The sequence below is a fragment of the Sprattus sprattus genome (genome assembly GCF_963457725.1).
Source record: "Sprattus sprattus genome assembly, chromosome: 7".
NCBI classification, from domain to species: domain Eukaryota; kingdom Metazoa; phylum Chordata; class Actinopteri; order Clupeiformes; family Clupeidae; genus Sprattus; species Sprattus sprattus.
The window spans coordinates 18,946,681-18,962,739 of record NC_137926.1 but is presented as its reverse complement, the minus strand read 5'-3'; the positions used below and the strand labels follow the sequence as shown (position 1 = coordinate 18,962,739).

Genomic DNA, 16,059 nt, shown 5'->3' with positions numbered 1-16,059 from the left:
TCAATTTGTCATGTCTGCTCGCAAATTCTTTTCTGCTAGATTTGGATATCTATTATAAAAAATCTCAACAAACCACAATTAGTTGTGTTCAGCCAATACATATAATACAATAATCTTAAAGTAGATGTATGTTCATTACAGTAAACCTCTGAAGTGAAGTATTGATTGATTAGGACTTATTTGTGGAAAACAAGCAAATCTGCATTGACTAAGCAAACTATTATGTTCTCAGTATTTCCACAATGGACCGATTTAGTGAGGATCTGAAAGCAGCCCTGAGTAAGACCTTAGCAAATGAGCTGGAACATGTTCTTGCTGAAATGGCTGAGGAGGCACAATACAAGGAGCAAGCCATGAGGGTGACTCTGAAGAAGCTTGTACAGGACATCACATGGCTTGAGGACTCCAGGGAGACAGAGAAACAGGAGTGGCAAAGAGAGAGAGAGGAGATGGTAGCAACTGCTGAGGCTGCCAGACACAAAGAGCAAGAGCTGAATCAAGATGCCATCTCACTGATGGAACACGAAGTGAAAAGGATGACAGTGGAGCGAGAAAAGGAGAGAGCGAAATCTTTAGCTCTGGAAAAAGAGCACAGGAGGGTGCTCATTCTCCTGGAGCAGAAGGAGGAAGAGGATTACTATCAAATGATGGTCAAGGAGTCAGAGTGGATTATGAAAGACTCTGAGAACTGGGCCAGACGGACCGCAGAGAGAGAGCACTGCACCTTATCGACGGTGCTGACTGCTGCTGCCATCAAGCAAAGGTTGCTAGGTGACCTGAAGAGACAGGCTCAGAAATGGATGGTGAGAAATGTCACCTTCACCTACACATCCCACCTAGTCTAGTAGTTGATCATCTAAAGATGTCTACTTTTATCCTACAAAACATGAAGGAACACTGAGAAAGTGCTGTGTCTGTTTTCCTCAGGTGTCAGACGAGTCTACTCAAGAGACCAGCGGCACAGAGAGAACGCCCATGGTTTTCAAAACATGGATGTTGAGAGAAAAATGGAGAAAACTTCAGAACAACACGCTGTGCCTTAATGATGGCCTCCAGGTAACTCAAAGTTTCCATAAAAAAAGTTGTAATTATAGCATGACTTATATCTAATATTAGGCCTACTACTACTGAAGTTTCCTGTGGTTCCCATAATCTAGATCATTATTAACCCAAAAGATTTGACATTTTTTTTTCTCAGAGCTTCTGCAGGCAGAAGGAAATTGAACAGATCATTGTTCAGAACCAGACCCTTCATGGAGAGATTGACGTAAAGTTTGAGAATAAGATAGAGCGTCTCATGGCCGAAACCATTAAAAAGAAGGAGAAGATCAGTAATGCTGATCTGAAAAAGAAAAGGAAGTTGGTGGAAAAGATAAAGAAAGAGCTAGAGAAAGTACACGAGGCCGAGCTGAAGGAAAAGAAAAGGAAGGAAGCTAAGGAGAAAAAGGAGGCAGAAAAACTGGAGAGGAAGAAAGCAAAAGAGGAGGGGGCAGAGACTAGGCAGCCAAGATTTTCTTTCTGGAGGAAATCATCCAGAGCAAAGGAAAATGCTAAAGAACTCAATAACATTAATAATAAATTATAATATTTTTCAGTACTGTCTTACAGCTTAATCTATGATAAGCCATGTATGTTCCTTGTGCACTAATTCCATCCAGACATGGACAGGAATTGCAGTTTCTGACTGTATAATAAGAATCTCATAGTATTTATGTTGCAACACATAAAATCAGGGTCACAAATCTCAGGGCGTGTTTGTTACAAGATCTAGTTAACTCTGCGTAAACTTTCCCTCCAAACCACTTCACTTCGTTTGGCAAGAGGCCAGAGATTATTTTTCATGCGACTGCAGTTATGAAAAGAGGCCCCTAGAAGGCGCCGTGGGGCCCACCAGGATCGACCACTCACCCAGGGTTTTTGGCGGAGGCCAGGATCACATCTGAGGTCAATGTCAGAACACTTGGTAAGAAAAAGAAAAGGATGGGTGGTGTGGAGAGAACAGAAAATGTTGTGTAATCTTTATTTTTTTTTATGTATTCATTTATTTGGACACCCCAAGTGCAGGTTGGGCATTAACAGATAAGTCTGAAAGGTAACTAAAATGATATAATCAACCAAATTTGTCGACCTGGCGTACGCTCCTCTCCCGGCTCAGCCTAGTACAAACTCTGACAAGTGGAATAAGATCACGGCCTACCTACGTTAACATTAGGCTTACATTACAAAGGCCTACATTATATTTATTAAGGATTAAGATCAAATGTATAATAAATATATCAGTACTTACTTGTACGTGAAACATATTTAATGAAGAGCTAAAGAAATTTGATGTCCAAGTCACACTTCCCATCCCATGTCTGCTGTGTTTGTTCTGCACGCATCTTATAAGTAGCAATGATGAATATCATGCATTCTGCAAGGTCTGTTGCATCGATGTAGAGGGCAGTTGAAAGAGAAAAGGGTCTTTGGAGCGGTGCACACACACCCACACACACACATACACACACACACTACCAACACCTGGGTGCATACAAAGTGTCTGGCTTTTTGGACGTCTAGAAGTGCCAATGATCAAAAAAAAAAAAAAAAGCATCTTTCCTTCTTTTCTAATTCTAGTGAATGTAAACCTTGGGTAAGCAGTGGCTATCACTCTCAATATGGATGTCTAATTTCCTAATCTGTATCAATGTTTAAAGTTAAAGTTTATAGCTAATTACACCAATATTAGTGACACAAATATGTTGATATGTAAACAGCTTCCAAAGTTGAATTTCATAATTTCAATGTTAATGCACTTATTTTAGAATAGCATGTCAGCAGTCGTCTCTAATTGCATCACTAATAGACTTCATTTGGTTTTGAACTAAACTCTTCCTCTACAGAGCGACATGTCTCCTTTTCAAAGGCATGGGTTAGGTGAAATGATCTTAAATTTAAATATTTCTGGTCACGTTGGTGTGCACCATCATTTTTAGATTTAGTTTTTCTCTCTCATTACAGCAAAGTGACATACTCTAGCTAGGCCTACTCCACAGATCAAGAAATAACCTTTTTTATGTCTAAAATGTGGTAAAATGTTAATAATAATAATAAACTTTATTACAGGCTCAAGGCCCACATGGGAGATGTACAATACATAAAATCAATAAATTACATATAAATATACATACATACAATCATAAATATATATAAATACACAAGGAAAGAAGGGCTAAAAAAGGCACTTATGCCAGTGTTCCCAGATCTTAGATGTGTACTTGACAGAGCTGCGGCCAGGGTCTGTCATCAGATCAATTAATACATTTGAAGAGCGGTCCAGCCGACACATAAACTTAAAAGTAAGGTTCCTCAGCAAGGCCATGAAGGTGGGAAGACCCATATTACAAAACAGCTGACTGGCTCTAGTATTCCTGGGTTTCTTCAGGAGTATCCTAAGACAGTCATTATAGGCTACTTTCAATTGACGCAAGCTCTCCTTCTTGTAATTCACCCAGAGTGGAGCTGCATAGAGAGGGGTGCAGTAGGCTCTAAACAAATTAATTTTTACATCATTTGTGCAGTGGTGGAATTTTCTAACCAACATGTTAGCTTGGACATAGAGCAATCTCCTCTGCCTAAACATGTCAGCATCATCCTCCAATGTGTCTGTGATAATGTGCCCTAAGTATTTGGTACTATTGGACACCCCCAGAGCTTGCCCAGAAAGATGAAAGGCAGGAAACTTAATATCCATGTCCTCCTTAGTTCTACAGACCATTACCACACTCTTCTTAGCATTATATTTAACATCAAAATCGACCCCATAATTAGTACAGATGTTAAGCAGCTGTTGAAACCCACCTGTACTCGGGGATAGTATAGCTAGGTCATCTGCATACATAAAGTGGTTGACCAGGGAATCACCTATCATACAACCTGTACTGCATTCCCCAAGCTGCCTGGAAAGGTCGTCCATATAGATATTGAAAAGGGCTGGGGATAATATACCCCCCTGCCGGACCCCGTTCCCAACTTTAAAAGGGGTAGATAAGATGTTCCCCCATCTTACACTCATGCTCTGGTTCGCATACCAGTAGGCAAGGATGCGTACTAAGCTACTGACTATTAATGACTATTTTTATTGTTTTTGTTGATTAAGTAGATGAAGCTGTTGCATCCCTATTAAATAAAATTGAAAAAAAGCTATCCAGGTGAAGACTTGCACAGTGAAGTGCAAAGATCAGAATCAGAAATCAGAATCAGAATCAGTAACAGATATTTTTGTCAAGTAGGTATACGCCTACCTGAATTTTGCTCTGGTGCATGGGTGCATACAGTAAACATAAAAACATAAAAACATAAACATACACATATAATAAGTACTAGACATAACATAAAACATAGAACCCACTAAGAGTCCAAGACAGGTGGGGATCCTGGGCTTTGTTGATGAGGCCAGCTGCAGTTTGGAAAAAGCTGTTTTTGTGACGTGAGGTTTTGGTCCTGATGGACCGCAGCCTTTTGCCGGAGGGGAGGACCTTGAAGAGTTAATGACCCGGTTGGGAGTGATCGGCCGCAATCGTACCTGCTCGCCTCAAGGTCCTAAAGGCAAACAGGTCCTGTAGAGATGGCAGATTGCAGCCAATCACCTTCTCAGCAGTGTGGATGATACGCTGCAGTCTGCCCTTTTTATTGGCAGTGGCAGCAGCGTACCAGATGGTGATGGAGGAGGCGAGGATGGACTCGATGATGCAGGTGTAGAAGTGCACCATCATTGCCTTTGGCAGGTTGAACTTCATCAGCTACCGCAGGAAGTACATCCTCTGTTGAGCTTTTCACTTGAGGTCCTGGGAGATGATGGAGCCCAGGAAGTGGAAGGACTCTGCAGTGTGGACTGGGGAGTCTTTCAGGGTGATTGGGGTGGGTGGGGCTGCGCTCCTTCTAAAGTCTACAACCATCTCCACTGTTTTCAGAGCGTTTAGATTTAGAGATTAGGATGTGATCTCTTCAGAATTTGCTCAGTGTGTTTCCTTGTTTCTCAGAGAACTATGAGCGTCTGGAGGCAGATAAAAAGAAACAAGTTCACAAGAAGCGACGCTTTGATGGGCCAACTATCCGCTACCATTCAGTCCTCATGCCCCTTCTATCTGACTCACTCCTGAAGGAAGAGAATGTGGACGTAGAGGGGTATGTATTTGTCTCACAAACAATTGGGGTGGTTGCTAGATCCCCTACATCCAATGTCTATGCTCTGAGGTTAACCTGCTCATTGACAGACTTGTTTGAGGTAAAAGCCATGTTTAGAAGAGCTTCAGAGAAGGTCACTGAATATCGAGACATTCCGGTGACCAAGCTCATGCACTGCTCTTGGACACTTAGACTCAACATTCACACACATGCACATGCACACGCACACGCAAACACAAACGCACACAGACACACATACACACACACACACACTGGTCAACAGTCCTGTTATTTTGTAAATTGTCAAAGCATTTAGGCTGGTCAGCAACATTGAAGTAGTAAAAAGTTTGCCCTATTAACTTGTTTTGTTTCAAAGAGCTAGCAACTATTGCTTTGGTTTACAGGCTGTTTTGAGACTGTGACATGAATTGGAGTAACTGCAGTTTAACCCAGTTCTTCTGTCCTTCTCCCACAGGTTAGATCAGGATGCTCCTCAAGCTTCCTCCTCCTCCTCCTCCTCAGCTCCTTGTTCCGCCTCCTCGGCCTCCCAGGGTTCCTCAGGAGCAGCAGCAGGACTGTGCTCGCGCACCTACATACCTACATCACCTTCAGTGATGAAGATTCCATGTCTATGATGTTCCCTGCAGCATCAAGGGGCTCGGGCCCCCAGCTCCCAGTGCAGGAGGTGTGTCCTGTGACGCACAAGCCTGCTCTGTACCGCGATCCTGTCACGGACATCCCCTACGCTATCCCCGAGCCTTCCACATCATCAGAGAGGCCACTGCAAGTACGTCGCTGCCCATGGCTTCCCCTCAACAGATGTGGTAGGGGGTGGTGCCACCAGCAGTGGTGCAGTGGACGGATCTGCCGCTTCAACTGTCGCCACCTCTAAGGGCATGTGCCAGAAGACGCTTGTTAAACAAACAGTGGTCACCACATAACAAGGACGAGGGATTATGGTTTATATGGCTTGTTGGCAGTACCAGGAGGGGATGGTCAGTTCACTGCTCAGATTTCCACCCAAGCATCGCTCTTTTTGAGACATTGTAGGAGAAGAGTTCTGCAAGGTCTTGGTGATGATGGAGGGACTTCAGTGAGATCTGAAATAGTTTGGGTATTGAAAGCAAACATGAAACAAACCGAAACAGAAAACACAGCAGTGAAGAGAGAAACGTTTTCTTACATATCAAGGTTTATGTGTGTAACAGTGTGTGCTGATAACCTGTGGATGTATGACAACTTCAACTGCCCCTGCTGACTTGTTTTTATTTTTTATGTTGAATTATTCTTTTTTTCCTGCATTGAATCAAAGATGATTTAATCTTGATTATTCTACTTGTGTCCCTTTAAATCCCACATAAAGGTAAGATCAAATAAATAAATAGAATAAGGAAGAGAGCTACATTTAAAAACTTGGGTTAAAACTCCTCCTGAGTCTCTCAATCCTTGAATTAAGACTGCGGAGGCATGTACCTGACAGCAACTGGTTGAAGAGGCTGGCATTGGGGTGTGAGTCGTCCCTCATGATATTTCTTGCTTAACTCCACCCTCTTGTGGTAAATATCATGCATGGTGGGTAGGGGCGCTCTAATAGTCCGCTCAGCTGAGCACACCACCCTCTGTAGGTTGGCTTGATCTTGGGCGGCACAGCTTCCGTACCAGACAGAGATGCATCCTGTGAGGACCCTCTCCACAGCTGAGGAGTAGAAGGTCCTCAGGATGGGGAGGGAGACCCTGAACTTCCTAAGCCTCCGGAGGAAGTACAACCGCTGCCTAGACGCATTTTTCAGGTGTTGTTTGTGAAGGGTCCAGGTTAGGTCCTCAGTGAGGTGCACTCCCAGATACTTAAAACTGGGGACCCTCTCCACTTGCTCCCCGCTGATGGTGTGGGGGGGGGGGGGGGATACCCGCTGACCTGCCCGCTGTCCACCACCATTTCCTTTGTCTTGTTGACATTAAGGGCCAGATTGTGATGATTTAACAACTGCATTAATCAAATGTAAGGAAATGAAAACCGCACACGGCTCTGTCACAGGAATTCAGTAATATCTCAAATCAGATTGATATTTGAAATTGATTGATGAAGTTCTAGTGTCAAATAAGGAAATAAAACACTCAAGAGTATTAACTGCCAAAACAGTGGCAGCCCAAAAGTATGGGCCTTTTGTGTCAAAACTTTATCTAATGATGTCAGTGACAGCTGGTAATTGGAACACTGATGTCACAGTGATAGGTTCTAGAATGTTAAAGTAGAACACATAGTGTAGTAGAGTAAAGTAAAGTAGAGACATGTTGTCAGTTGTATGAGCAAGGAGTTGAGAGTACACACAGAACATTTTGAGCAGCAGTTTTTGAGACATTGAGACTTTTCATATATCTTTTAAGAACTATAGAATCCCCTTTCAGGTAAGTTATTTATTTTGTTTAAAAAACAAATGGTAATGCTAAGTTATGATACGTTGTATGTATAATATCATTATGTAAATTGTGTCTGCAATGGAAAGACAGACATAATGGTGATATTTGTTGAAAACAAGGCAAACGTTTGTCACTATAACTGCAAACATATTCACACATAGTACCCGAAATAGGATGTGGGTATGTTTTATGGGTGGATCAATTCGATTTAAGGTCCAAACATCAATCAATTTGTCATGTCTGCTCGCAAATTATTTTCTGCTAGATTTGGATATCTATTATTAAAAATCTTAACAAACCACAATTAGTTGTGTTCAGCCAATAAATATAATACAATAATCTTAAAGTAGATGTATGTACATTACAGTAAACCTCTGAAGTGAAGTATTGATTGATTAGGACTTATGTGTGGAAAACAAGTAAATCTGCATTGACTAAGTAAACTATTATGTTCTCAGTATTTCCACAATGGACCGATTTAGTGAGGATCTGAAAGCAGCCTTGAGTAAGACCTTAGCAGATGAGCTGGAACATGTTCTTGCTGAAATGGCTGAGGAGGCACAATACAAGGAGCAAGCCATGAGGGTGACTCTGAAGAAGCTTGTACAGGACATCACATGGCTTGAGGACTCCAGGGAGACAGAGAAACAGGAGTGGCAAAGAGAGAGAGAGGAGATGGTAGCAACTGCTGAGGCTGCCAGACACAAAGAGCGAGAGCTGAATCAGGATGCCATCTCACTGATGGAACACGAAGTGAAAAGGATGACAGTGGAGCGAGAAAAGGAGAGAGAGAAATCTCTAGCTCTGGAAAAAGAGCACAGGAGGGTGCTCATTCTCCTGGAGCAGAAGGAGGAAGAGGAATACTATCAAATGATGGTCAAGGAGTCAGAGTGGATTATGAAAGACTCTGAGAACTGGGCCAGACGGACCGCAGAGAGAGAGCACTGCACCTTATCGACGGTGCTGACTGCTGCTGCCATCAAGCAAAGGTTGCTAGGTGACCTGAAGAGACAGGCTCAGAAATGGATGGTGAGAAATGTCACCTTCACCTACACATCCCACCTAGTCTAGTAGTTGATCATCTAAAGATATCTACTTTTATCCTACAAAACATGAAGGAACACTGAGAAAGTGCTGTGTCTGTTTTCCTCAGGTGTCAGACGAGTCTACTCAAGAGACCAGCGGCACAGAGAGAACGCCCATGGTTTTCAAAACATGGATGATGAGAGAAAAATGGAGGAAACTCCAGAACAACACGCCGTGCCTTAATGATGGCCTCCAGGTACCTGAACACACAGTTTCATGAAAAAGTTGTAATTATAGCTTGACATATCTAATATTTGGCCTACTACTACTGAAGTTGCCTATGGTTCCTATAGATCATTATTAACCCAAAAGATTTGACTTTTTTTTTTCTCAGAGCTTCTGCAGGCAGAAGGAAATTGAACAGATCATTGTTCAGAACCAGACCCTTCAGGGAGAGATTGACGTAAAGTTTGAGAATAAGATAGAGCGTCTCATGGCCGAAACCATTAAAAAGAAGGAGAAGATCAGTAATGCTGATCTGAAAAAGAAAAGGAAGTTGGAGGAAAAGATAAGGAAAGAGATGGAGAAAATACACCAGGCCGAGGTGAAGGAAAAGAAAAGGAAGGAAGCTAAGGAGAAAAAGGAGGCAGAAAAACTGGAGAGGAAGAAAGCAAAAGAGGAGGGGGCAGAGACCAGACAGCCAAGATTTTCTTTCTGGAGGAAATCATCCAGAGCAAAGGAAAATGTTGAAGAACTCAATAACATTAATAATAAATCATAATATTTTTCAGTACTGTTTTACAGCTTAATCTATGATAAGCCATGTATGTTCCTTGTGCACTAATTCCATCCAGACATGGACAGGAAATGCAGTCTCTGACTGTATAATAAGAATCTCATAGTATTTATGTTGCAACAACACATAAAATCAGGGTTACAAATCTCAGGGTGTGTTTCTCAGAGATTCCTTTGACTGAAAGGCCCTAAACTGATTTGCTTTCCTTCGTGTTCACATCTCAAGGTAATATCTAATTTTTTAAAAATCCCAGTAAGTCTCTGTCACTGCAGAACAGCTGCCACGGTGTCACACCCCTCTCCTTTCAAAAAGAGGCGCGGAGTGTTTTACGTGATGACATCACCTTCTCATGTACACACACGTAGGCATTTAGCATTGCGCGCCATGCGGGACATGACTGTTATGAGTGAGTACCTTGGCCGCCACCAGTAGCCAACGATTTGTAGACATATGATTGCTGTTGAGTTGTCCGTAAGAGACACATCAGCATGTCAGGTTCTTCTGAGAAATATAACGACTCGCCAGAGATGGACCGAAACCCCTCGCCGCCCCCTGAAAACGAAGAGGAAGGAGAGCGTGAGGCGGCAGACGCCATCGGAGGAACAGTGTATAGTAAACATTGGCTATTCAGCACACTGACCCGACTAGTCCAGGTAACCTAAAGCTGTTGCAAATTAGTTTCAAACGATAAACATTAATGAAAAGATGTTTTTTTTAAACTGGCAAATATGTAGTTAAAGCTTTGCTAGCTACGTTAGCTTACTGGAAATGCACTTACATTGTCAGTTTCTTGTAACGTGTAACGTTAAGCTTGGGTGTTCACAAGTCCAAAGTTGAATGATGGCTAACGTTACCAAGCAATTCTAATCTTTCTGGTTGGAGAACATTTCATGAATTGCTTCAGCCATTATTTGGTTAGTTGTTTCGCCGAGGCAAGTTAACTTGTAATGCCAGTGTTAAGACATCTGCAAGGGATAATTTTCTTGTAAACGTGTTATGCTATACAAGTGAACTGATATACATCATTCAGACGTGTACCATACAGGTCATGTTAATTGTGTTGATATGCATCACTGCAGGCAATTACAGAGCAAAATATAGGTGAAGGCCTGACTGAGCTGTCAGAAGAGCAGGAAGATGAACTGTGTAAAGTCTGGGACATGGCCATGGACCAGGTAAAACACCCCTGCAGACAAACTTCCCCCATCGTTAGCGAACTGGAAGGATGTTCATTTGGATGTGAGCGGTTTTGCTTACTATTTGCAGAATGTTGCCGGATTCCTTCAGGAGTTTAAAGCTCCTGTCATCCTATTGGGCGTGATCACTAAATCAAGATGCCCACGGCTCACAGTAAGTTTTACGCTGTCCAGTTTGTTCTGTGTCTAAAATCAGTGTTGTGATAGCCACTGATAGGTGTTGTGATAACTACTGTAGACCACTCAGAACTAGAATAGAAATGGGATAGATTGTTCCAACAGAGTTGCCAACTTTCAAGGCAGTTTTTGCATGAGATTCGATGAGAATGACCAAAACAGGCTGGCATGAGAGAGGATAAAAAGTATGTCTCACACCAAAAGCGAAAGAAGCGGGAGTTGGCAATCCTTTTCCAGTCTCAGACTCTCACTTATAGCAACAAACATATAGGTACATGTCAGCATCAATGACGTAAAGCTTTTTAATGGCATCCACAGTCACTTTCCATTTATGTTGTTTTGCAGGAGATCTGTGTGGGCATTCTTGGCAATATGGCCTGTTTCCATGACACCTGTTTGGATCTCAGTCAGAATGAAGATCTGGGGTGTGTAAATACGTGTTTGTTTATCTATGTAGATAAACAATGTCGGCTAATGGTTATTAATGCTAACTCACTTTCCTATTTCTTTCATGTCTTTCTCTCAATATTTATGACTACCTCTGTCCTCTCAGATCAGTACTTTTGCTTCTCCTTGGAGATGCAGATCCTCCCACTTTGTTGGAGACATGCAGGTGAGAGATGCAGTCTATCGCTACTTTGATAAGGAGGCCAAGAATAGCTTGTTAATGGACAGTGCATTTCACCAATAGTTCCATTATCTGTATGAACCTTGATACTTCAATGCAACTTGCCCCAAACCAGTTACAGGACAGGATTAGGAAAGGATATCATTTATGGTTTTCTGTAAGGCATCGCTTACATCTCCAGAGAGGTCCTCTCAGGCATTGCTTTCCAGGCTGCAGCAGACTGAAATTAATTTGTGGTAATTTGTAGCGGGGACCTTTAGTTATTGTCTGGGGTCCACTTGCATAACCAAGCACTTCTCACCTGGCTCTGTGTTAGCCTTTGCCTGTGTCTATTTGAGGTTGTGCTCTGCTGTTACTGTATTGTTTACTCATATGCCTGTGTCCAGACACAGAAACAGTGCTATGACATGTTTATGTGATGTATACTGTACACTTGTGGCCAATGTCCCCAGGCTTCTGTTGACCTGCATGTCCCAGGCCGATGCGTCCTTCCTGTGGCTGGAGAGGATTAGCCAGCAGCCGTCTGTCTGCCCCAGCCTCTGCTTCATAATGAGCAGCTCCACCAATGGTAAAGATTCCACAAACACACACAAACACACACACACACAAACACACACACACATGCACACACACATGCATACACACACAAGGGGGTTATGTTTTCAATGTGGTATGTTTGTCAGTAGGGTTACTGAAAAACTACTGGCCTGAACTTTATTTAACTTGATGGAAGGGTGTAGCATGGGCCTAGGAAGACCCCTTTTAATTTTGGATCTGATCCGAATCATGGGGTGCATACACAAATTATTTGTCTCTTTTGTTGACATTGTGAGGCAGGGCATTTGGCCTTGCCTGAATTTTGCGCTCTCCACTCTCTGAGTTTCCTCCTAGGTAGCATTGTGGTGGGTGACGAAATTTGAATATACAGTCAAGCCCCCTTTTAATCACCAGACACAGACAGGACCAGAGAATAGGAGGCTAAAATGAGAATCTAGGTTGTGAGGAACTGGGCAGTGTGCAGGTGGGGACAAGGAACCTTGCTCAGCCTAGTTGGAGCTGAATGTAGCTGTATGTCTTCTATATGGAATGGCAGCTAGGTGAGCTGTTTGTCAGGGAAGTACTTAACAGGTATTCCAAGGAACACATATCTCCTCAGTTGATTCTGGACCTAGGCTCATATTAGTGTCTGCTTTCAGTTATTTCTACGTATCTGAATCTGTGTGTTTTTGGGATTCCCTCTGTGGATTTTGGTGCTGCATTTTGAGCATTTGCGGTGATGCGTCTAAGAACTAAACATGTTCCCTCCTTCTTTGACACTCTTTCTCAATCTATCTCTCTCTCTATCTATCCATCTCATTTGCCTGACCCTTCTGACCATCTCCTTTACCCCCCTGCACCCCCCAGTGGATCTCTTGGTGAAGGTAGGGGAGTTGGTGGATAAGCTCTTTGATGAGGACGAGGAGTTAATGAGGAGCTGGGTGTCGGGAGGTTGCCCCGGCGATCAGAACGAGGACGACTGTAACGGGGATGAGCCCAGGCCAGACGTGACAACCTCTCTGCTGGAGGCTGCCAAGCAGCTTAGGTCTGGCCGCTGTGTGTGCGTGCGTGTGTGTGTGTGTGTGTGTGTGTGTGTGTTTGTTTATGTGTGTGTGTGTGTGTGCGCGCACCTGTGTCTAATACGCTCTGAGAGCTGAGTGTGAGTGCATGCGAGTGAGAGTGTTTATGCAAATCTCTAAAAGTAGTGGGCAAAGGAGGCCAGGTGTTGGTTCAAGGTCAGTGTTACATGAGAGCGTGAGAAAGAACAAGACGAACAATTGTTTTGAGATTTGAGTAGTATAAGCTGTGTGATCAGTGGCTGCCCAATGACCGTGAATGACTAGAGGTCATGTGATCCAATTGTGTGTGACAATGTGTCAGTGTGCACGTGTGTCTGCATGCATGCACGCAAAGATGCAGTTAAAGACACATTTGAAAAATAGAGTTGCAGTTTAATTATTATGTAGTACCTGATTATGTGTGTGCATGATCTATGTGTGTTACTGGTCAGTATATCTATAAAAGGTCAGTGTGTGTTAGTGTTAGTTAATGTGATGTTCGTGTGTCCTTCCTGTAGGTCAGAGAGCACTGAGGGCCTAGAAGTGTACCTGCATGCCATCCAGCTCCTCACTACAATAGATGAGGGCATACAGGCCATGGGTAAGTATAACAGTGCGTAAGCTTGGCACAGGCACAGACACCACTTCAAACATTTGTCTTGGGAATATTTAATGTAATTTTGGGGTATTGGCACCGCCCTTTAGCTTTCCACCGAAACAATTTATTTGTTGAATGGTCTTGGAATTATATGTTGTAGTGTGACAAGAGACACTTACACAAAGCCTTGTGTCTGTTAGCAGTTGGGCAGGTTACAGTTTGGCAGTGCATTTCTTTTCTGATTCCTTCAGGATGTTACTTGTAATGAATGCATTAGCAATAAATCAGAGTGCCGTCACTAAGGCTGAGTATGTTCTGTAACTTGTTATACCAGCAAGCCTGGCTCTTTGGCATTGTGATCAGGGTGCAGGTTTGGTACCCAGTAAACCTGGAGTCAAGGCTGGGTTGGGTCATTTGGCTACAGGCAATAAGTCTTTTTCTCTTAAATCTGACAATTCTTCTGTTGTGTTGTTTGTGTGTGTGTGTGTGTGTGTGTGTGTGTGTGTGTGTGTGTGTGTGTGTGTGTGTGTGTGTGTGTGTGTGTGTGTGTGTGTGTGTGTGTGTGTGTGTGTGTGTGTGTGTGTGTGTGTGTGTGTGTGTGTGTGTGTGTGTGTGTGTGTCTAGTGTGTGATGAGGGCCCCGGCGCTGCTATGTGGGCGTTCCTGTGTGTGGTGGTGTGTGAGGACCTATGCCAGCCAGACGACCTCGCCCTCAGCCTACAGGAGCAGAAGGCCCTGTTAGGCCCCGCCCTCGCTGTGCTCTCCGCCCTCTACGCATGCCAAGGCCAGCACTTCAAAGCAGACATCAGTAAGAGTGTGTGTGTGTGTGTGTGTGTGTGTGTGTGTGGCTATGAACTGTGACTATACACAACCTCACACATGCCTGTAACTGTGCAAAGGATAGTTCATCCCATCCTGTTATGTTTTCCTACAGATCTGAATTTGCTGGGCAGTGCCCTGCGTGTGTTGCAGTACCATAGAGAGAACCAGCTCAGCCGGGGAGCTGAAGATCGCCCTGGGCACTGTCCGATTGGAGATCGAGAGAGCGGTGAGGAGGAAGACTTGCAGCTGACAGCCCTGGTGGAGTGCACATGTGAACTACTGGCCAGCATCCTTGTTGAGATGTCTAGGGTAAGGAAGTCCTTGAAGTGTGTGTGTGTGTGTGTGTGTGTGTGTGTGTGTGTGCCCCTGTAGGGTGCCAGCCTGTAGAGTTGTATTGAGGGTATTGGTAGTTGCAGGGCAGATACAAAAAAAAGGGTTGACCATGTTGTTCATACTTTCAGTATGAATTAATTCAGGTCTTTGAGAAACTAGGAGCTTAATTATGGGAGTTTTTGCTTTTCACAAAATGTGTGTGTGGTTATTTCTGCAGGATGAAGTATCTGAGTTAATAAAGAGCCGTTTGCTTACTGAGAAAAACTGCTCGTCTGCAGCCAAAGCCCTACTCCCACAGCATACAGCTGCGGTGAGAGTTCTAGCACCCTTGTTCTACACACATTTTCCACTAACACACTCCCACGCACCAAACATAGACTCCTTTAGCCACACACACACACATTGACACACATTCTCTTTCTTTCATTTTGTCTTAGTCATTCTTAATAATATATATTTTTTTTCCCCCACCTACTACCCACCTCCCATGTCTACTCCATCAGGTGCAGCACCTCGTGGGTGTCCTGTCTGACGTGGAGCCCAAACTGGCAGACTGTGTGAGAAAGGAGTTTCCCTCCTTGTCGGCTCAGAGTTGAGGCCTAAGCCAAAGTAGGCCCATCCAAGATGCCCCCCCCCCCCCCCAACACACACAAACACAATGTAAATTCTGGTCATCGGGCACAGTTTGCAGTGTCTCTGTATTTTTCTCCCTGTCGTCGATTAATTCTCTCATTCATAGACTTGATGGTAGGACTTGCCGCTAGTCGGTATCTACGGACTGGATTTTGCATGTGTCTGTCTCTGAATTTGTATTTTTTTTAGCTGACAAAAATATTGGCCTAAATAAATGTATTTTCCTTTTTGTATGATTGCGTGTAGACTCTACTCAATTTTATTGTATAGTATAAATTGTGCAAATGATCAAGATCTTTTTGTCCCTCAGTATTTGAGAGCAGCAGTGGGTTGGACAAAGTCTCTCCTCATCCTTTAGTTTGCACATGAAATATCAAATCATTGCTTATCAGCAGTAACATTTAGCTGTTTAATAAACAGTCTTGTCCCAATAATATCACAGGAAAAGTAAACTTTGTACCAGGATACATGCTCCTGGGGAACTGGAACCATAACCTTGTTACTATAATTTTGCTTCACCAATTGAGACACAGGACATGATGATTATGAGGGTGATGATATTTCCATCTAAAACGGCGCAGGCATAACACGGCTGCCACAGCTCAGGTGATGTTTATGGTGACTAAATTAACTCCCCGGTTGACCATGAGGAGGCTGTATTGAGCTAATATG

The 16,059-nt window shown here is 43.3% G+C and overlaps 1 protein-coding gene and 1 pseudogene across 2 annotated transcripts; both read left to right on the top strand.

The window, feature by feature from the left end:
* Positions 1-536: 536 nt before the first annotated feature.
* LOC308367747 lies at positions 537-6,107 on the top strand (annotated as a pseudogene). The gene is made up of 6 exons: positions 537-803; positions 928-1,056; positions 1,199-1,500; positions 1,822-1,963; positions 5,022-5,166; positions 5,642-6,107. The product of its transcript is annotated as an uncharacterized misc_RNA (transcript).
* Positions 6,108-9,811: 3,704 nt separating this feature from the next.
* On the top strand, positions 9,812-15,620 carry saal1 (serum amyloid A-like 1). The gene is made up of 12 exons (XM_080842433.1): positions 9,812-10,059; positions 10,486-10,581; positions 10,673-10,756; positions 11,125-11,204; positions 11,333-11,392; positions 11,860-11,975; positions 12,812-12,989; positions 13,521-13,603; positions 14,225-14,407; positions 14,534-14,730; positions 14,972-15,064; positions 15,258-15,620. The coding sequence occupies exons 1-12, from the start codon at positions 9,895-9,897 to the stop codon at positions 15,348-15,350; spliced, it is 1,428 nt and encodes a 475-aa protein (XP_080698559.1). The 5' UTR covers positions 9,812-9,894; the 3' UTR covers positions 15,351-15,620.
* Positions 15,621-16,059: the final 439 nt, after the last annotated feature.

Coding starts and splice junctions, on each gene's coding strand:
- saal1 (XM_080842433.1), top strand. CDS start 9,895: ATGTCAGGTTCTTCTGAGAAATATAACGACTCGCCAGAGATGGACCGA. Junction 10,060..10,485: donor CACTGACCCGACTAGTCCAG/GTAACCTAAAGC, acceptor GCATCACTGCAG/GCAATTACAGAGCAAAATAT. Junction 13,604..14,224: donor TGAGGGCATACAGGCCATGG/GTAAGTATAACA, acceptor GTGTGTGTCTAG/TGTGTGATGAGGGCCCCGGC.